Here is a 21,378-nt window from a genome sequence, read left to right on the forward strand (position 1 = left end):
CGGTGTACTTTATACTTAAACACCAGCGAGCGTGTTGTAGGACACCCCGTCTTCAGCAGCAGAAACGTCTCACCGCGTGCCACCGGGCTGCAGAAAGCAGTCTGGCTTCACTTGGTATGCGTTACAGCGTGCCCCGGAGCTGCTGTTGGTTGTCATGGCAGCACTGCAGAGCTCCAGCAGGATGCAGGGGCTGCATAACGGACCGTGTGGGAACAGTGGAGACACAGAGGCGCCCTACGAGCAGCCCTCCACACAACACTGAGTCCACATTCTGGCCTGATGAGGCGGTAAACCGTGGCATCCCAATCTAGGCCAGGATTACAAATGTAGCTGTTAAACGTGGGTTTGGGATTTACGGCACACAACCGCACATCTTAGGGTGAATTGTTCCAATTAGAAATTGAAATCTGCTGCTCCCAAGTGATCTGGAGGAGGAAAATGTAATAAAGATTTCTGTATTTGATAGCGAATGTGATGCATTTATTGCAACAATCGCTACACGCCTCCTAGGGAACATTTCCTGGGCTCCTCAAGACAAGGACGCAGGGTGGTGGGGTTGGAAAACCTGTTTACTGTAGGTTTTGCAGATAATGACACATGACCTGGTGCTTCATGTTGCCATGCAGGCGATCTCCCTTCTCCGTGTGTGACTGTGGAGATGGTTGGTTTAACCAGTGCACACTGATCACTCAATGTGAAGTGAGGCTGCTCAAACCATCATCCACATACTCCCACTTTTACACAACATAATAGAAAGACTACTATCCTCAAACACAGAAAAACAGACAATTGTAGTTATTTTGCCACGAGAGGCTCATAGCATTAGTTTAATAAAGTGCAAATCATATAAAAAATTATACTCTCATTCATCAAACTTGAATTGTCAACAGTCCCTTAATAAGCGTTATACAGGAATATTCAGAGCAATTTGCTGCTTTAAACCCAGGATCGAGGCTACTTAGAGAAAAAAACCTGTTCAAAACATTTCTCCATCCCGTATGATTAAATTATAACTTCATGACCTTTTCTTTTTTACAATGGTTCCATTTTCTATAAGTTATTCTTTCAGCTAATTGAGTTCATAAGCACATCTCTAGTTCTACCATCAAACGCTCGATCCTTTACCTACTGAGCAGCCAGGCGTCCATCACCTTTCACTCTCCCTGCATAGTGAACCCTAAGTAGTACATTAGTTAGTACACACATTTAGGGAATAAGTATTAAGGGAATTCAGACATAAACGATACGCCTGAAATGCCCCAGAGCAACACCTTGGTCTCATAAGCAAGCAGCCAGGTGGAGCCTCAGGAACCAGTACGATCCGGACCATCCCTCCTGGACGGATCCAATGAGATCCGCTCCACACACCGGGATCCAGTCGAGGGTTAAGTGTTCATCAGTTGTACACCTGTCTGACCGTGCTTTATGTGGGGGCCCCTCACTTTTCCAACAGCACCACGAAATAGTGACGCCCCTGCAACATAGGTCCCGAGTGGACCAATAGGAACCGACCCCGTGTCTGACACGGGGGGAGTTCTACGGAGTTCACAGAGCGGTCTCCCCCTCCGCCGCGCCCATGTCCACCCTGCGCCGCACCCCCCCCTCCTCCCCCAGGTCCTCCCCCTCCTCCCCCAGGTCCTCCCACTCCTCCTGGAGACCCCGCGGGTCGCTCCGCGCCCTCAGCGCCCGCCGCCAGCGCAGGAGCCGGTACCGGAGCGGCACCAGGAAGAGGGCGGGGTCGGGCATGGGCTGCGGCTTCTGCGGGGAGGTCACCCTCTCGCACGGCACGCACGCGCGGACCCTCTGCTCCCGCACGCGCACGTGCCTCGCGCACAGCTCGTCCGATTGGTCGGGACGGGCCGGCGGCCGGAGCGCGTCGGAGCCCTCCCCGCCGTCGTCCTCTTCGTCCTCGTCCTCCTCGTCCTCGTCACACTCCCATTCCTCCTCCCGCTCGATCTCGTCCGGTACTTCCCTCCGGGCCGGGCCCTCCGGCCGGGCTCCCCCTGAGCACTGATCCCCCTCCCCCCCCCTCTTCCTCCTCCTCCTCCTCCCCCCCCTCCCCCCCTGCGACCAGCCCCCCGCGCTGCAGGTACAGCTGCTGTCCCAGGGCGGTGGAGGTGAGGGTCTGCCGCTGCAGCTCGCGGCCCAGCGCCGTGATCCGGTGGCTGCGGCGCTTCAGCTCCTCGAGGAAGCGGCGCTGGTCGCTCCGCAGGGCGCGGCCCAGGGCCCAGGCCCGCGCCTGCCGCGCCCGCAGGGCGGCGCGCACGCTGGCCCCCGCGCACGCCTGCTGCTCCAGGAGCCGCTCCGACGCCTGGCACCGCGAGACCAGCACACACTCCTCTGAGAGACGCACGCGCACGCACACGCACACGCACACACACACACACACACACACACACACACACACACACACACAATTAGGATTAACTTTTAGGGGCTTGGCTCTTGAACTGCTCGTGGCCCACGGGGTCACATGACTGTTACATGCCTCTCCATCAGGCTATGACGGCGTGAGGACACACATACACAAGGGGCACGCACATACACAAAGGGGAACGCAAAATCCTGAGTGAACCGGGGTTCACGTCCCTGAGCTGCAGGTAGTCTATCACTGAATTAAATAACAACCACAACCTTCGGGGTCCAATAGCTACTATGTGCACAATTCTACAACAACATGAACATTTTGAGGGCATCCGATCTGATCCAGTGAATATTGAGTATTGTATCAACGTAACCAGGCTACTGTCCACAGCCACCGGAGAAGCATTACGTTTCACATTCGCCCTTCAACCATGACAGCGATATCGTGCAGTGTCTCATAGTCTCTGCCAGCCTGATGGCTATCGAAACTCACACCCCCATAGGGCAGGATGGAATATCATCTGGGCCCGCTAGGTTCTGCCATCATGAAGTCTCCTTCAGAGTTGTCTGTGTACCTATATCTTTTTAAACTGTGTCTAAAAACATGTACACTCATCTACAGTCACTCTCTGGTGTGCTCATGGATCTCTTGCTTGCCTAAATCTTACCTGCAGCTGGAAACCGAGCGTCCAACTCACAGTTGAGTTCTGCAGACAGAAAGACAGACAGGCACATTAGGACTTCGCCGTAGGACGCAGTATGACTTCAACCCCCTAAAGATAAACATCGGCTATAGCCTACATTGGGGCCGTGTAGACACCGTGAGACTGACCGCTGCATCGCCTCTTTAGGCGGCTGATCTCAATCTGTAGTCCGGCGAGCATGGCCAGGTGCTCCCGCTTCAATAAGGCCATGCCCCGCTCCACGCTCGCGACCTGCTGCTCGAGCTTCTCCGTCTCCATTGCTCTGCTGCTGCAGCTTCTGCTCACACAACTGCTGCTCACAGAACCGCTGGATCGATCACAACCGCTGGACCCGATCTGTGATGGAGCGAACAGCAGCACGCTAAGCCTTCTGGTGACGGTCCCCGCGGTGACAATAACAGAAATGAACAGGAATGTGTTAGCCTGCTACAACCAGTAGCTGCACCGCAACCTATTTCATTTAATCGATATGCATCAATACATTGAGAAGGTTCACTTATCAACTCACATTGGTGTCGCTTTGCCTGGTTGCTCATTCGCGTCCCAATAGGAAGTCGGTCCAAGATGTGCAGCTGGTCTCGACTCGGGGCAGATCGCGATGACGACCCCCCGGCTAATCAAGAGTGTTGCGCTCTCAGTTTGCAGTCTGTGTCCTTCATTGGGCAGATGCGATGTTGCGATGTTGAGACAAAAGAACCGCAGCATCCACCAGCGCCAACAGACTGAGGACCTGACTGCTTATTGCGTTAATTCAAGTCCGTCAGTGGATCCTTGCTGCAGGGGATCTGCTGCTGCTGGGGTCCGTCTCCGTCCTGGGGGCTGTGGGGAAACCCTGGAACCTACGAGTCGAGGTCACCTATTCCTAGATATCGCCTTTAGATAGATATTACCTTTTGATAGAAATCCACTATTGGTTGAAATCCACTATTGATTGAAATCCACTATTAATAGAAATCCCCTAATCCTACCCTCCCAGCCGGTACCGTCCCACATGTCCTCTAACATCCTTCCGGTACCGCAGAGCATGCTTCTCTCTCATCAAACCAGTAACTATCTTACTGCTTTTCCATTCAAATAACTTCCATGTGACAGCCGAGCTGCGGGTTTAGATGCAGAGCGGAAGGAAGTAGGCTATCAGGTAGCAGCTATCAGGTAGCGTCATCCATCATCCCCGTGTCATTGCTTGGGTTCTTTATTTTAATCATGCCTATTAAAAAGGTCTTGAAAAGTAGTTTATCGCATTATTTTAATATTGGGAAACGTGAAAGTAGTGATTTTTATATTTTTAACGATATTTCTAAAAGATTCGAAAGATATAACATATTATATGCATTTGATAACCTATTTGAAAAAAGTACGATTCGGTTCTACAAGTCGGTCTATCACAATTAAATATGTACCTCTTACACAAGATTATTTGTTTGTTTCTCATAAATGAGCTCAGTACCATGGACAGGGTCAAATCTGTTTAGAGAAACTACACAGACACCGAATGTAAAGGTGCTAGGTAACTACATAGACACTAATATGAATGTAGAGGTGCTGTAGGTGTATACAACAAAACTACATAGACACAACCGAACATTTAAAGGTGCAGTAGGTAAGATTGAAGAGCTATCATTTCAGTCTAATTTGTTAGAACTTCCATAGCTATAGAAGCAAATGTCACTACCGGTTAGAATTTTAAAAGCTACTGTATTTTGTATAGCCTATCAAAATGTACAAATAATTGAATTAAAAACATTTAAATATAATATGTTGAAAGCAAGATAAAATGAATTTATTTGTTATAAATGCACCTCTTTAAATTTCCAACATCGCATTTAAAGTGAAACATTTCCAAAAAAAGAAAAAAAATGCAACATTCAAAAATTCAGATTTTCAAACTAAGATATTTATGATTATATTCAAGTGGTCAAAATACAGACCAGAAAATTCAACCCATAAAAATTGGAACTGCAGGAGCAGTTAGGACAGGCCTAAGCAATCAAGACTGATGCAATCTAACCAACTGCTGTCGTTATAGCTGTTATGTTGTCTCCCTGTTGGCCATCGTAGGGATTAGCTCTCGAGAAGTTTCCTTTGATCACATGACAGGCAGGCAGTAGATTAAATTGCATCAGTCTTGATTGCTTAGGCCTCTCCTAACTGCTGCTGCAGTTCCGCCAATTTTGATGGCATGAAATAAAAAACAAAACAAAAAAAAAGTATCAAAGTGGCAGTCTGTTTCCCATGAACTGGTTGACCAGGGTCTGTCTCTCTGAGGGGCCGTCCTGCCTCTCCTTCATTCCGGCCAGGGCCACGGGCTGGTGGCCCAGAGAAGGTTTGTAGTACGGACAGACTCTGAGATGAGCCGATATGGGCGGGACGTCTGCAAAGCACCAAGTATCGACCGTGGAGAAGAGATGGCTGAACTCCCACACCTGCAGTGGGCGTGAGTGAAGCAGAGGAAACCCTCAGGGTAAAGAAAATATATGGATGTCATAGTCTGAAAGCTAAACTTAAAAGATATACCTGAAGCTCCAATGCGCCATGTTAATTAAAGTTTAATTATACGGGCACTGTGAACTTTCTCCATCCAAAAGATCAACAGTCACTCAATAATCAATTACTAAATATATCCTAGACTTGTTCTGTATATCAAACCATTAGTTTACATGCCTACTGCATATTAGTGCGTCAGTGTGCTTTTAATATGCAAGCTGAACTAGACTGCTCACAGGTCTGGCCCTCCACTTGGCCCCTCCATGGGTGTAGGTCTTCTTCTCCCAGCGCAGGGTCACCATGCCCCGGTCTCTCAGCAGGGAGGAGCACACGTCCCTCAGCAGGCGGGACACCAGGGCCAGCTGGGACAGGGACAGGCTGTCCAGGAAGCTGGCCACGTGGCAGAGCACCTCGTAGGGCAGCCCGCTCAGGGAGTCCCGTCCTCCTGGTCCCCGCCCCCGGCCCCTCCCCTGGGCCCCAGGCGGGGGCCCTGGTGGGGCTGTGGGGGGTCCGTCCCCTGGACACAGGTTGAAGCAGCTCAGCTCCTGGCTGGGACGAACAGAGTATCAAAGTGTATTAGTACGCTGCCGTCACAAACAAGAACATAGATCTACATTCATTCGTAGATTGTCTTTATGGTAGAGTCTATCAGTGATATTATTATATACTATGTATATTATTCCAAAGCCAGAGCTCATGAGTGTTTCTCAGTATGGCCAGGCTCATCCTCCATGCTGAATAAATGTTAATATAGTCTTCATTTTGAAAAGACAATCATTCAAGGTGAATTTGTGAGTCTTCATTGAATAGGTATTTCTTTTTGGATTTATTACTAGGTTGCTGTAGCCTGAATTACTCAGGTTAAACTTCACTCACTAGGTTATTCCTGCTTACTTGTAGGTGACGGTGGCTTTATGGGTGGAGGGCTGGAACCTTCTCTGGCTGAAGGTGCAGCCCAGGTAGGAGAGGGGACATCTCTGCTCAAACCAGCCGCTCAAACACGTTTGGACGTCAGCGTGGACGTTCCTGAAGCCGGGACAGTGGAATGGGCCATGAGTCACCTGTCAATGTACCGTTCAATGTACATTTTTTAAATATGGCTGCAAAGTCTAATTGAGTCCAATTCTAATAAAAGTCCACAGTTGACATTGAGAGTCAGAATACAAACCAGCGGCCAATCTGAACGGTGGTTCATTCATGAGGCCGCGTTCACTCCTGGTAACATATACCGCTGACAAGAGCCAACGGGACGGTTCAAGGGCAGAGAGACAGACCTGAAGTGTCGGGGAAACTCGGAGCGATGGAAGCAGTGGCCGCAGCTGAAGGTGAAGGCGGAGGTGGCCTTGTTGTGTCTGCTGCTCACGCTGCCCGCCTGCAGCTGGAGGCGGAGCTTGGCTGGCCCCCCCGCCGTCACCTCCTCCAGGGTGGTGGTCCTCCGGAACGGAGCCGTGCGGAACGAGTGCGTCTGGGTCCCCACGTCCACGTAGTGGCCGTCCGTCCCCTTGGTGTCACTGATCTGGAGACACAAGTCATGCATGACAGCGGGGTATATGAGGGGGGGATCACTGGCCCGCTGGCCCTTTAAGCAACAGGCATAAGGCCACAAATCAGAGTCACATCTCCATGTTGTGTGGACGAGGGTTTTGGTTCTTGTAAAGCCTCCCACACCTGAGGAGAAACACGGAAAGACGTTCAAATGCACATTTCTTAAACACACCACCTGTTTTGTTATGTAATATGCAGGTCAGGTAGTAGACTTGTCCTCACTAGTTGGGTCTATTACCCGTGCCTCCGATTACAGCTCTGTGAAAGGCCGTTACACATACCATTTCCTCTCTAAATTGAATTCTATCAAACGAATACGGACCTTGTGACCCATGACCTCTAGCTCTGCATAGCCCAGCAGGGTGCTGTCTGCCTCGTCCTGGTGCCAGTCTTCCTCCTTCACCTCCAGGTCAGACGTGTCCACGGACCGCTCCTCGCTCTGGACGCGCTGCGCCGCGTCATACGCCATCTGGACACGCTGCTTGTAGTGGAAGCTCACAGGGACCTTGGAGCAGACCAGAGGGCAGGGGTAAGGTTCTAGAATCCAGAGGATTGAGGATGAGGTGCTACAGTCCACCGTGCCGAGCACCTCTGCACGGTGGACCACAGCTAAGGCTAAAAGCATGTTACATGCATGTCTTATGTTAAAGTGTAGGATAGAGATCGGTGTATCAGAAATATTATGTAGATGAACCAATTCTACAGGCTACAAAAATGGGATTTAAGAAAAAATATATATATATATTCACCAATATAAAAGGCAAAAAATTAATGACCATTATATGTTTAATTTGGGATTATTTGCGAAGGTTGCTTCCTCTAAAACCAGTAGATGGCAGCAAACTCCAAAATGTAGTGTCGGATTTGGAACTGCTCCGCCTTGCCTTGAAGGACTGCAGGCTCTGAAGGGGGATGGGCTCCAGGCTTCCGTAGACAAAGTCCTTCTCGCGTGGCGTGCAGGCCTGGATCTTCCCGAAGGTCAGCAGCATGCGGCCGTGGTGCACCATGTACATGTTGTACTCAGCGGGGCTGAGCTCCTCCCCCAGACGCTCCAGCACCCCGTCCTGCCAGGGAGCGTGGCCCGTCCTGCCGGTGTCCTGCTGGGGCCCGCCGGGGGCCTGCTGGGGCCCGCCCTCCATCACCCCGTCACTCGTTTTGGCCTCCTGTTTAGCCGCCCCCTGGGTTCTCTCAGCGACAGCACACCCACCCTTCTCCATGCTGAACATCATGTCACACAGGTTGTACTTCTCCGTGTTGATGCCAGTGCCCGACCTTTGACCTGCGTCTGCCTCTTCAGGAGCCTTGTCTCCCTCTGCGCCTTCGTTGATGAGACCTACAGCGCCCTCCCCAGAGAGGGGTCAACCAAGAGAGACAAGGGGTGGGTCAAAATGGATAGATATTCATAACTGTATTTCTTTGGATTGATTATTCATACAATAACTCAATTCTGGTCTCCCTTTGATACCCCAATTGCCCACCAGATCAGGAGAGGAAGTCCCACATTCATCGCCAACGTGGGGGCGCCCCTCACCTCCTACCGCAGCCTGCTTCGTGGCGACGGCGTCTCCATCGGTGACCGTCGTCGGCTCCACGCCACCCTCCTTGGTCCCTCCCCCCCCAGCCCCCTCTTCCTCCGGCTCCATCAGCTCCGGGTAGAGGGGCTTCATCTTCAGGCGGCTGTAGAGCACGCGCTGGTCGGCCAGCGCCATGGCCAGGTCCAGAGCCCCGCCCCGGCCCCGGCCCCCCCCCTCCTCCCGCCTCCCCCTCTCCTCCGTCAGCACCTCCGCCTGCAGCGCCCCCAGGTGGTGCGGGTCGGTGTGGTCCACCGGCCAGCGGGTCCACTCCATGGAGCAGCTCACCACGCTGGCGGGGCAGGAGGCCAGGTGGGCGGCGCGCGCGGCCCGGGGCATGGCGTGGGGGCAGCCGTAGGCCGCGTTGAGGCAGGGCCGCCTCTGCCGGGGGCACAGCAGCGCGTGCTCCTCCTGCTTGCAGAGGTGGAAGACGGCTCCGCAGAGCAGGGGGCACGGGGCCAGGGCGCAGCTCCCCGGGCCCTCCGGACGGGCCCTGCAGCGCCGGCTGTAGCAGGACTCACAGTGGGGGTGCAGCCCCGGGGCCGCGGGGGGGCGGGACCGCCGACTCTGGACGGGGGGGAGGGGGTGTTGGTGTTTTGTGATTTTAATGAACATTCATACTGTACAGATCATGACAGACAGACAGACAGACAGACAGACAGACAGACAGACAGACAGACAGACAGACAGACAGACTAGTGGCAGACAGACAGACAGACAGACAGACAGACAGACAGACAGACAGACAGACAGACAGACAGACAGACAGACAGACAGACAGACTAGTGGGAGACAGACAGATAGGCCAACAGGCAGGCAGACAGACAGACAGGCGGACAAACAGGCAGGCAGATTGACAGGCAGGAAGACAGAGACAGAAAGACAGAGCGGAGACGAGAAGATGCATGATAATGTACTAGGACTACTAGAGACAGAAAAGTAATACTAAGCTTACAATCAACAATAGATTCACGTTAACCCACATAAACCACAAACAGGAAAGAATACACCTGTATTATACACCTGATTAATTTCATACTAATGTTTACACATTTGAACTGTGATGTCTGTTTCACACAGACATCAGACATAATACAGACATAATACATTGTACTATGGATCTTCATGTGTCCTGAATAAAATCATATATATGTATATATATAATACTCAAAATGAAAAATAAACGCTAGCCTGCATGGTACATACCATATTTTAGATCCTCAAAAAGTTATCCGAAATAAAAAGTAATAACTCCTGTTGCTGTTTTTGTAAAATAATAAAAAATAAAGGAAATGAAGGACAACGTTTCAAACGATAATATAAACTGGAAAAGTAGGCCTGTGTTTCTTGTAATGTCACAGTGTGTGCTGGAGATCTTTGAGTGTGTTGGAGAGTGCGTGTCTGTGTTAAAAATAGACTATTAGTGCCGACCATGACAGCTCCAAGGTTTAAATTCTACTCCGCGGAGTTCAGCAGAAAGCAGTGAGTGACTCGCACGACAATTCCCATTTCATCCTCAAGTTGAATCCGGTGGAGAGACCGGACTCATCTAGTAAGAAGGAGAGGTACTGGTTACCGCAGAATAACCAAAGCGCTAATTTGTTTGTCGCTTTTTCCTTAAGTGGAGGGTAATTTATTTATTGGACAAACAATTATTTAAAAACTATCGTTCTTGAGGGGTAAATGCATTTCATGGACAGAGGAGGGCGGAAGAAAGGGAAGTATTTTTAATAATTGAGTAATTTGAGTCCACTGCGAGAGAGGTCAGCATGTGAACCTCCATGCTGCCTGGCTAATTTTAACCTCCCTGCTTATTCTCGTGCAAATGCATAGACCTGAACTGTTAACGCCAGACAGAGTAGGCCTAAACATCTACGTTGACACAAGGTAAGACTTTTCAGAATAAACAGATCCTTCTCTTCAGATCTAGTCTTATTTTGTTTTCAATTCATGCGTTTAATGATGCTTATGTGTCTCTAGGGCTGTTAAAAGACTTTTGTTGTTTTGTTTTTCAGACTTCCATACATTACAGGGTAATTGATCAAATTACAATTCAAAACCAATATGGTGAGTCCTTGTTGACTTTCTCTTGCCTCTGTCTGTCGGTCTGTCTCATTGACATGTATATCTACACATAACAGAACAATGTGTGTACCTTCTCTCTCTAGTACAGTGGCTCCCCAACAATGACCTAAAGGGGTTCACCTCAAATGCAATCTGTAAAAAACAGCTGGATAATCATACAGTGGCTAAGCCAATGGCCAGTGGCGCCCACAGATTCATTACTGAAGAGCTTCGTCAGCACTGTTTCTGATCCTAGTGGGTTTATAAGAAACTCACAAAATATAACTATTCAATTATAGTGGAAATAATACGATGAAATACACAAAGCCCATTTTTTTTTTATCAAGTCATGCCCCTTCCGGTAGAGCTCATGGGACCTATCGAAAAATATGAATGGGTTTCAATGAAGAGAAAGTAGGCTAATTATTTTCTGGTCCCAGTCTTCATATGCCCTTGATTACACATATGTTGTTTGTGGATTTAAATGATACTTTTTCCTGTCAAGAGTTTGACCGTTTATTGTGCAATTGTTCAGTTAAAGGCTGTAGAGAAAACACAATGAGAAAGCTATGTCTCGTATGTGCCGTCACGCTCCCTGCGACTGGCGTGGACAAGACCGTCAATCTCCCATCGGCATAACTGAATCTCTCCACATACCCCTACTTATAATGGTTTTCACCTCTTCCGATGCTTTTACCCTCCCCTTGGAAAAAACCTAACATCATCGAACTTCTTCACGAAAATGTTCAGTTTACTTTGCGTGAAAAAGTAACATTTAAATCCACAAACAACATATGTGTAATCCGGGGCATATAAAGACTGGGACCGGAAAATAATTGGCCTATCTGTCTGTCTGCCACTAGTCTGTCTGTCTGCCTGCCTGTCCGTTGTCTCTCTGTATCCTTAACTTGACATGATCCCCCCCCCCCCCTCCAGAGTCGGCGGTCCCGCCCCCCCGCGGCCCCAGGGCTGCACCCCCACTGTGAGTCCTGCTACAGCCGGCGCTGCAGGGCCCGTCCGGAGGGCCCGGGGAGCTGCGCCCTGGCCCCGTGCCCCCTGCTCTGCGGAGCCGTCTTCCACCTCTGCAAGCAGGAGGAGCACGCGCTGCTGTGCCCCCGGCAGAGGCGGCCCTGCCTCAACGCGGCCTACGGCTGCCCCCACGCCATGCCCCGGGCCGCGCGCGCCGCCCACCTGGCCTCCTGCCCCGCCAGCGTGGTGAGCTGCTCCATGGAGTGGAACCGCTGGCCGGCCGACGACGCCCACTCCCACCCCCTCCGGGAGCTGCACGCCAACCTGCTGCGGGAGCAAGGCGGGGGGGGGCCCTCCCGGGACCTGGACCTGGCCATGGCGCTGCGAGACCAGGACCACCTGTTCCACTCCCTCAAGATGAAGAGCCTGTTCCCCGAGCTCTGCGCGGGGCGGGAGGACGAGGGGAGGAGGGGGGGGGAGGAGGAGGAGGAGGAGAGGGAGGAGCCCAACGTGGCGGAGAAGGGACGCAGGGAGGCGGAGAGGGGGGCGGTGCGGGCGGACGGGGCGGAGGGCGGCGCCACCTCGGACCACATGAGCCGGATCAACGTCCGGGTGCCGGGGGACGAGGCGGGGCCGAGGGCGGAGGAAGAGGAGGAGGAGGAGGAGGAAGAGGAGGAGCCCAGCCAGGAGGAGAGGGAGGCCCTGGCCAGGAGGTCCGGGGTGGACCCTGAGCTGCTGCAGAGCTACGCGGCGTGGGAGCGCATGTTCAGCATGGAGAAGGGCGGCTGCAGTGTGGCGGGCGGGGGGGCGGGGCCAGCGGCGGCCCGTCTGAACCGCGGCTCGGAGAAGGGGTCCGGGCTGGGCGCCCTGCCGGAGGAGGAGCCGGGGACCGCCCCTGCGGCGGCGGCGGCGGCCCGCGGCGCTCTGGCCGGCGGGTTCGTGTACGGCTACGTGGAGCCCATGAAGATCATCAGCGTGCGGACCTTCCACGTGCCCACCAGCTTCATCGCCCGGCAGGGCCGCATCCGCAACCCGGGCTTCTACAAGAGGGAGAGCCGCGGCGTGGACACCAGCGACCTGGCGGCGGGGCTGGAGAACACGCCCGTGTGGGAGGAGGTCCAGGTGGGTGCCCCCCCCCCCCCCCCCAGCCTAATTTGGCCGCCTCAATCATGACAATAACAGACAATCATTTGTCATCAGAACTTACTGCCTCCATCAGTGTCCTACACTATAATATAGCCAAATAAAGGTTATAAGCAATATTCTGCGGCAGGATCAGGTCCCCTGACCTCATCCCCTTCATCACTTCATCACCCTCATCCCCCCCCCCCCCCCAGTCTGAGCTCTGTGTCATGGGGTGTTTGGGGTCCCGCTCAGGCGTCCTTGCTGTGCTCGCTGGAGAAGGAGCATCGAGGTCACCTGATCGCCGAGAGCACGTCCTTCGACACCCTGCTGCAGGACGAGGGCACCCAGACCTACCACTTCCTGTCGGCGCCGTTCCGGAGCACCGCGGTCCTGGCGGACCTGACGGAGGGCCGGACGGCGGAGCTGCACGTCCAGCTGCAGATGGAGAGCGTGACCAGCCGCCACAACAAGGCCAGCTCCGCCTTCAGCTTCCTCTGCGGCCACAGCTTCCCGCGCAGGGAGTACACGCACCACTTCAGGTGGGCGCTCTGCTAAGACACTGGTGTTATTGTACTTCCTGTCTGTGGAGGAACGGAGCCTTTTTTACAGAGAACCACACCGGTGTCGCTCATAACACCCTCGATGGGCTACTTCATAAAACAACAGGTCCCAGGCTCCATTAGAAGTCCTGTGGAAGTCTACCACTGTAAGGGACAATGGGTTCCACACGGTGGTTAGGATGGGTATTACAACAACAAACCGAGTACTCATCGTAGTGCTACTTTTACTCTTCCGTCCTAATACTTCCAAATCGCATCACATTTCAACAATATTCTGTGTTTTTATCAATGTTGTTTAATTTAAAAGATATTGTATATTGACCATTCCTACATTCCTCCAGTTTGTTCACCTTGCACTTAGTTTCTAATAAGCCTCCCCGTCTTCAGGAACGTCCACGCTGACGTCCAGACGTGTTTGAGCGGCTGGTTTGAGCAGAGATGTCCCCTCTCCTACCTGGGCTGCACCTTCAGCCAGAGAAGGTTCCAGCCCTCCACCCATAAAGCCACCGTCACCTACAAGTAAGTAGAAAAAACCTTGTGAGTCAAATTTAACCTGAGTAATTCAGGCTAGTCACCTCCAAGTAGGCCTAAGTAGTAATAACCTAGTTATTGATGTTTAACCTGAGTAATTCAGGCTAGTCACCAACAAGTAAGTAGGAATATCCTAGTTAGTGAAGTTTAACCTACAAGTAAGTAGGAATAACCGAGTTAGTGAAGTTTAACCTGAGTCATTCAGGCCGCCTACAGAACATATAAACGTGTTGACTCCTCAGCCAGGACCTGAGCTGCTTCAGCCTGCGCCCCCTCCTGCCTGAGGTCCCTCCAGGGCCCGGAGGACGGGACTCTCTGAGCGGGCTGCCCTACGAGGTGCTCTGCCACGTGGCCAGCTTCCTGGACAGCCTGTCCCTGTCCCAGCTGGCCCTGGTGTCCCGCCTGCTGAGGGACGTGTGCTCCTCTCTGCTGAGCGACCGGGGCATGGTGACCCTGCGCTGGCAGAGGAGGACCGGCTCCCAGGGCCGGGCCGAGTGGAGGGTCGGGGAGAAGGTAGGACCAGCTCCGCCCGGCGTGATGGACAGGGTTACCCTGAGCTTGTCGAAGTGTTGTCCGTGAGCCTCGGGCCACCAGTATGTCTTCCCCTAGGTCCAGAGTCTGGCTATAATGCTGTTGTATGTATATTATATATATTATTACATTATATATTTACAACTTTAACAGTAACATGACTCAGCTGCAGATGTAGCTGTCTTTTAGCGCGGTTTTGGTGGGGGACCTTGTCGAAAGAGGACCAGGCAGTAGAATCCAGTTGAACCTCAGTTGATCCAGGTCGTTGGCTTGTTTCCATGGCAGCAGCAATTGGGATATCTGGCAACCCGGGGGCCTCAGAGAATAGTAACTCAAAACCCACGGGCCAAACCACCGCTAACATTCCTACTGTTATATGATGTACATCATGTATTATTAGATATTTACAACTTTAACATTAACATGACTGAACTCCAGATGTAGCCGTCTCTTAGCGTGGCAGAATTCCAAAGGGAACTTCCTGTCCGTAGTGTGGCTGGAGGAGAAGCCAGTGTCTGGACCGGGCAGGGTTCCTGATTCTGATGACATCATGGTCATTGTATGGTTTAGTGCATTTGTTACATTGAACTCCTTTAAGCCGCAAGTGCGCTAAACATTATAGACGAAAAACACCTTGCAGCGAATCCGGGTTCGGCTCGGACCTGCGGGGATATGAGTTCCCTTCTACTCTTAGCCCACCTCCTGTCTCTTCTCTGGCCTGTCCATCATGACACTTATTCAGTTGTTTAAATATTTTATCATTGAAACCGTCGATGTCTCCCTCCCTCCCTCCCTCCCTCCATCAGGTGTGGGAGTTCAGCACCCTGTTCTCCCCCGTCAGCCAGTGGTGCTTCCAGGACGTCCCGCACATGTCCGAGCACATGAAGGTGTGCCCCTTCTACCAGACGGAGCTCCGGACCCAGGGCGTTCCTCTGCCCTGCCTCGGGCAGGACGTCCGGACCAGGGCGCAACACAGCAAGCCCTCTCTAGTCACCACATTTCCAAAGAAGATCATAATGGAGCATCTGATGAATTAGATTGATACATTTGATTCAACTTTTTTTTTCTTTCTTTATTTTCATGATATTAATATTTCGGAAACATCCCATGATGGGCATGTTACTCTGATAAATAAAGAGCTATTTCACACAATAATTCTGCAGTTTAATTGTAAATATTAATTGAGGTAATTAAGTTATTGGGTCAAGAGCAAGAGTCTATTGTAAACGCTGGTGGAACGTGACCGATGAGCATTTCATTGGGAGAGTCGTCTGAGTGAAAATAGGCCGGAGGTTCCGTCACATGAGCAGCGCCCTCTAGTGGTCCTTTCCGGAGGTTCGTGTGTCGGTCAGCACTTCCGCGCGGAGCAACCGATAGAGAAGAACCACGTTCATGACAGTGATGCCGCCCAAGCCCACCGTTCCCAGCGTGTGGGCGAACCGAGGAATTTGCCCCGCTTGTGCGGCCAGCCACCGAGTCATCCAGCCCAGTGTACACAACCGGAACACCAAGAACCTTCCAGGGGAGAGACAGGCAGAGATCAGATGGACATCGGAAAGGATTGGGTGCTTCTCTTTTATCTACAATTAAAAAATAACATAACCCAGTAAAGCCCGTACACTGAGCTGTTCCGTCTATCTGACGGTAACTGGCCCACCCCTCCGAGCACAGACTCTCTTGTTTATCCCGTCTCCAAGTTTTGCTTGAGAAGTTACCGTCTAATGAGAACGGATCTGGTGTTTGGGTTTTAAAGTAGCGTGATGCACTAGTAAGGGGGGGGGGCTACCCACGTGGCGAGGTTGAGGAGGCTGGTCAGGCGGAAAGCAGGCGTGGGCCGGGGAGGGTCGGTGGTGGGGGCGCTGCCTCCTGCTGGCCGGTTCCGCCAGCCAGACAGGAGCATGAGCTGCCTGATGTGGAGGAACACAGTGTTGATCTCCACCAGCAGAGACAGGACAGCAAAGCCCACGTAGAGGCGGGAGCTGATGGCCAGGCTGAAGCAGGAAACAACCTTGTGGGAGGGGGAGGGAAGACCGGATATGAGTATCACACACAGGCAGGCTTCCAAACACACAAGCCAGTATGATCGTAGACTATGGCATATTGTTATCTTCTCCGTATATTATCTATCTGGGTGAAGAGTCAATCTAACAAGCATTTTACGTCATAATATAACAATGAGAAACATGAACGGCAAAACAATTTTTCACCTGTGATGCCACTATTCAACCTATTTTTAAATGGTTAAATGGCAATATTTCATGCAATGTATCAATTAAACTGCCATGCAGATAGAAGGTGTTTGCATCTATTGAAAGCATAACAAAATAAATGCTTCCAATGTTTTTGTCAATGTGTAAAACACCTCACCATCCCATGAAGGAAGGCGGCAAGCCTCCCTTCACTAGGTCTCAACTAGTCACACAGTCACATGAGGTTCTACACACACAACTACACACACTAATCTACTTTTTAGCTTATAAGTGTAATCATTTCAAACCAAGATGACCTTTTCTGATGGATCAGATATTTATATCTTGAGCTCCATAGATACTCTCGACCCCGAGGTTGAAGCTTTATGACTGGATGAGAATGAGGCCTGGGGTTTTATCTGCCAGAACCAAGAAGAATGCAACAGATATGAAGGAATCGACCATAAGGGATGGACGGTTCTACAATCATTCACTAACCTCAACACGAAGACAGCTCCACACAAATCATGTATGCACAACACAACTATATGTGGACGCAAAAACACACACACGATAACAGATAGACATCAACCTTTGGTTACAGACACGCCCTATCTCTTACCACTGCGTGGTGGAGGAGGACCTCCCATGACCGCTTGAACGACTGGTTAAGGAGCAGATCCAGGGCGTCATAGATGAAATAACCTACACACACACAAACACACACACACGCACAGAAGTCAATTCATAGATTTACTGTGGTCTTACACCGGCATAGGAGTGTGTCCCTTTGGAGAGGTCTTTCACCGTGTTTACGTGTGGAAGAAATGTAACACTTTTTCATTTCAACAGATGTATCAAATGTTCATTTTGGCTTTTCAAACAAAGACAACAATTATAAGCACACCATTCTTGATAAGTGTGGTTGTGTATATGAGTGTACATAAGTGTCACCTGTAGACAGGGTGACCAGGCTGAAGGAGAACCTGGTGTGAGTGGAGATCAGGTCTTCGGCCATCTGAGGATGGCACCAGAAGCTGTTTGGTCGGACAGATCATTACTTTAACCTGACGCTCGATATTATCAGACAGCAGTGGAGAGATAATTACTTTAACCTGACGTTAAAAATGAAATATCAGACAGCATGGACAGAAATTTAGATACCTCAATAGACAGACGGACAGACAGATAGAAAGACAGACCGACGTATATATAGACATACAGAGGCAGTTAGACGTTTAGACGAACAGAAACGGACAGACGCATGTCGAGTTCACAGACAGACGTTCCTACGCACCACAGCGCAGCCCATGCTCCTGACAGCGAGCTGTGAGCCAGCGACGTGCCGATGTTGCGCTGTCTCCAGGCTCGGTGGCCCTCTCTGGGCGGCGCCTGCAGGCCTCCGAGCAGCGTGTGGACCAGTTTGAAGGAGCACACGGACCCTCCGACGCACAGGAGAGCGGACCTCAGATCCATGAGGGGAGGGGGCCGGAGTAGAAAACACCACCTTGTAGATGCGGGGGTTGTTAGCGGCTCAGCGGGACCTGGTGCGTGCGCTGGTGGAGGTCCAACCGTAGCCCACGGCCAACCGTTGGTCGTTTTCTTTCACGCACACGAATAAACACACACCATCAACATGGACACACACAACGTATGTATTCTTGAATGGTTTAGACCCCTTCTGATAAGGGGACCAAAGGTGTAGCTTGAAGATAACACTCTACATTTTGTGTGGATGTGTTTTCGTGCGAGTGTGTTTGTGTTTGTGTTCCCCCCACCCCCACACAGTCTGATGTAACAGTTATGAAACGGACAGTTATGACAGTTATGAAACCCATGTTCGGAGCTAATGGCCTACAAGGACTTAGCTAGAGGTGCTCTGCATCCCTTAGGTCCAGAGTTCACCTGGGACACGTTCAGACTTGTGATTAGTCGTTTTTTTATTTATACATTCATTTTCTTTATTCATATACGTCATTTATCTTACTTTGACTGCTGATTGTAAGATTCGTCTATGCTAATTAGGAGAAGCTGGCAAGATGGCGGATAGTAGGAGCTGTGAACTGATGTTGGACATGGGCCAGGTGACCCGGATAGAGGGATGGAGGGGGCGGAGACAGATGTTGGGTTAACCACATTGTGGTGAATTCACTGAACCATGTTAATGGTTTGATGTGGTGTATTAGATGCATTAGATGAATACAAGGATACACACATCTTACTCATTATTCAAATATGAAGGGCAATAGTTCTATGCAGGATAATTGATGATTAAGTAAGGGATAATGCCCGACGAGGTGTCCATTATCAGGAATTAATGGACGACGTGGAGGCGTGAACCGTCCGACGCGAAGCGGAGGACGGTTGCCTCCGCGAAGTCCATTAATTCCTGATAATGGACACCTCGAAGGGCATTATCCCGCTTATACCACGGTCACATACCAACGGTGACCAAATTAAGACCATTAATTTATATTTTCATGCGTTTTACAATCCGAATATAAAGTTTTCCACAAAACATACATTTGTTTGCCTGGTTACGCCTGAGGGTCTGACTAATACCCGGAACCACCATTACACGCCCGTTGGGTTCTCATGCAACGGAAACGTTGTTCACTCCTCCAGTAATTAGGACGGGCCATAGCTACGACTTTAGAACGGGAGGTAGCGGGAGGTATTATAGTCCGCTCAGCTTTGTTTTGTTTCCCGTTGCTATGGTTACTACTATTTTAGAGACGATACGCCAGCTAGCGCATTAATTGAGAACGGTAAACAGACAATTTGACGGAACTACTTGTCCAGGTGTCCGTATATCAGGAGTTAATGCACACCCTGCATCCAATCAGAATCGAGTATTCCCGCAGACCGTGGTATAAATAAGAATAAACCTCAACATAAATTACTCTGTAATAGGCGCTCAACAAAACAAATGCCTGTACGTCTGCATTGGCATAAGGTGGAGGAAGTGATTACCAGAGTGATCACCAGACAGGTTGTCTTTACTGAGCTGGGATTATTACCGGTTTGATATGAACTCTGACGGTGCGTAGATACGTAGTACGGTGGGATCCCCATTTGATGCGAGAGGATTTTGGAAGAGATATATCCACATCCGTTCCTGACTAGGATTGCGTTCACCTGTGGGGCCGCCGCATCACAGAGCGCCTCGTTAAGAACCGTTCAACATGGGTTGTGTTGGATCCTCATTTGGTGGGTGGTAGAATAGTTATTGTAGGCTACTATGTTCAAATGTATTCATAAGAAATACCCGTCCTTTTACCTTTATTTTGCATTTTTCTGTTGGATCACTTTCTCTATTATTCTTGATTGATATAGTGTTTGGTGACTTTTGAGTAACGTTATGGAGACATGAGCCGTGCTATTTCAAAGAAGAACCAAGACTTGGATGAGAAAGGCTCGGATCACACTCTTTTAAGAGGTGCAACATGCTGACGTCGTCTTTTGGCGTGGAATACATTATGGCTCATATTTACTACCAATGATTTTTATATATTTTTTATCGAGTAGGCATACTAAATACTCAATTAAATAATTTATTATTTAGAGAAGCCAATCGGATTCATAAGGCTGAACACTTTTCCCTTTTTATTGTCTCAAGTCATACATGCTTTATTTATGCTGAATTTCAAGTAACTTCTGTAAAAATCCTTAAACGTAAACATACTTTAGAGATCTTCTAGCCTTGATTCACATTAATTTACTCAGTATCGTTTTTAAATACATACCTAATGTTATGCCTGTTCGTTGTATATGACAAACAGGGCGCAGCAGCATGTTTACCTCCGAGAACTCTTTTTTTCTATTACTTAAGCGGCCCCAACACATGTACACGCTCAGCTCTTATATCACGTTGTGCACTTCCTGAATCCACCTGGCGCTAAGACTCCTGGGTAACGTAGTACAACAAACCTTTATCCACACACCTATGACGTTCTCTTTCAAAGCCAACAGATAGTCAAATTAACATAAAACAAACAGGCCCCCTTCCCCTGGGTCTACATCGGATTCATTCACAAGTGAAATGAATGGTCAAATGTTGTGCTTTCACAGGTGTCAATTATAATAATCTGAACATGGGTCTTCTCCTTTGATGTACTAGGGCACCAGTATACTGAGCTAGTGAACATCAGTCTACCTGTACCTGTACCAGCGGGGCCCTCAAACACCACTATGGGACAGCAGTCCCATAGTGGTGTTTGAGGGTCCCCCTGGTATGTCCTGGGAACTCTCTGTGAAGGGGGTCCTACTCTACCCGTGGTCTGTCCTGGGACCCCTCTCTGTGAAGGGGGTCCTACTCCACCCTTGGCATGTCCTGGGACCTCTCTGTGAAGGGGGTCCTTCTCCACTCTTGGTATGTCCTGGGACCCCTCTCTGTGAAGGGGGCCCTACTGCACCCATGGTCAGTCCTGGGACCCCTCTCTGCGAAGGGGGCCCTACTCCACCCTGGTGCTGCATAACTGTAAAGCACCATCAATACGGTACAGGCTCGTAATGACTTAATGACGTTCTCTTCTGTGGAAGTAGGCCAGTGGACCCTGTAGCAGTACACATCTACAGAGTCTAGAGGGAGAGTTAATATGGATTCTCTGGACAGATCGTATGCCATCAGCAATTATTTTTCCTCCCGCAGCCATGGGGGTTGGACAGACAGTCTCTGAAGGATATTGTGTTTACTGCATTTAATCAAAAAATGTAACCTATTAGCATTGATGAGGTCCGG

General features: G+C 50.4%; 4 protein-coding genes across 6 annotated transcripts; 1 reads left to right on the top strand and 3 right to left on the bottom strand.

The window, feature by feature from the left end:
* Positions 1-69: 69 nt before the first annotated feature.
* Positions 70-4,214, bottom strand: LOC115547083 (uncharacterized). The gene is made up of 7 exons (XM_030361051.1): positions 3,577-4,214; positions 3,197-3,438; positions 3,033-3,071; positions 2,094-2,340; positions 1,630-2,011; positions 1,443-1,519; positions 70-190 (listed from the first exon to the last, which is right to left on the bottom strand). Exons 1-7 carry the CDS (start codon positions 3,771-3,773, stop codon positions 70-72), a joined length of 1,305 nt encoding a protein of 434 aa, XP_030216911.1. The 5' UTR covers positions 3,774-4,214.
* A 618-nt stretch (positions 4,215-4,832) lies between these two features.
* Positions 4,833-10,109, bottom strand: LOC115547744 (F-box only protein 40). The gene is made up of 8 exons (XM_030362176.1): positions 9,875-10,109; positions 8,629-9,235; positions 7,982-8,430; positions 7,420-7,602; positions 6,827-7,068; positions 6,447-6,578; positions 5,789-6,101; positions 4,833-5,491 (listed from the first exon to the last, which is right to left on the bottom strand). The coding sequence occupies exons 1-8, from the start codon at positions 9,875-9,877 to the stop codon at positions 5,279-5,281; spliced, it is 2,142 nt and encodes a 713-aa protein (XP_030218036.1). The 5' UTR covers positions 9,878-10,109; the 3' UTR covers positions 4,833-5,278.
* Positions 10,110-10,272: 163 nt separating this feature from the next.
* On the top strand, positions 10,273-15,603 carry LOC115547745 (F-box only protein 40). Its single transcript, XM_030362177.1, has 7 exons — positions 10,273-10,555; positions 10,684-10,735; positions 11,669-12,823; positions 13,079-13,365; positions 13,774-13,905; positions 14,160-14,430; positions 15,255-15,603. Exons 2-7 carry the CDS (start codon positions 10,733-10,735, stop codon positions 15,483-15,485), a joined length of 2,079 nt encoding a protein of 692 aa, XP_030218037.1. The 5' UTR covers positions 10,273-10,555; positions 10,684-10,732; the 3' UTR covers positions 15,486-15,603.
* Positions 15,500-21,276, bottom strand: LOC115547746 (TLC domain-containing protein 2). Of its 3 annotated transcripts, none has more exons than XM_030362179.1 (6): positions 20,384-21,276; positions 17,935-18,144; positions 17,592-17,674; positions 17,260-17,342; positions 16,235-16,456; positions 15,500-15,963 (listed from the first exon to the last, which is right to left on the bottom strand). In XM_030362179.1, exons 2-6 carry the CDS (start codon positions 18,111-18,113, stop codon positions 15,652-15,654), a joined length of 879 nt encoding a protein of 292 aa, XP_030218039.1. In that variant the 5' UTR covers positions 18,114-18,144; positions 20,384-21,276; the 3' UTR covers positions 15,500-15,651. The 3 variants fall into 3 exon arrangements, with proteins under 3 accessions (XP_030218039.1, XP_030218038.1, XP_030218040.1); XM_030362178.1 differs by having other exon boundaries at positions 17,935-18,239; positions 20,384-21,271; XM_030362180.1 differs by lacking the exon at positions 20,384-21,276 and having other exon boundaries at positions 16,239-16,456; positions 17,935-18,805.
* Between the last annotated feature and the right edge of the window lie 102 nt (positions 21,277-21,378).

Source organism: Gadus morhua, chromosome 7 (genome assembly GCF_902167405.1).
Source record: "Gadus morhua chromosome 7, gadMor3.0, whole genome shotgun sequence".
Classification (NCBI taxonomy): Eukaryota; Metazoa; Chordata; class Actinopteri; order Gadiformes; family Gadidae; genus Gadus; species Gadus morhua.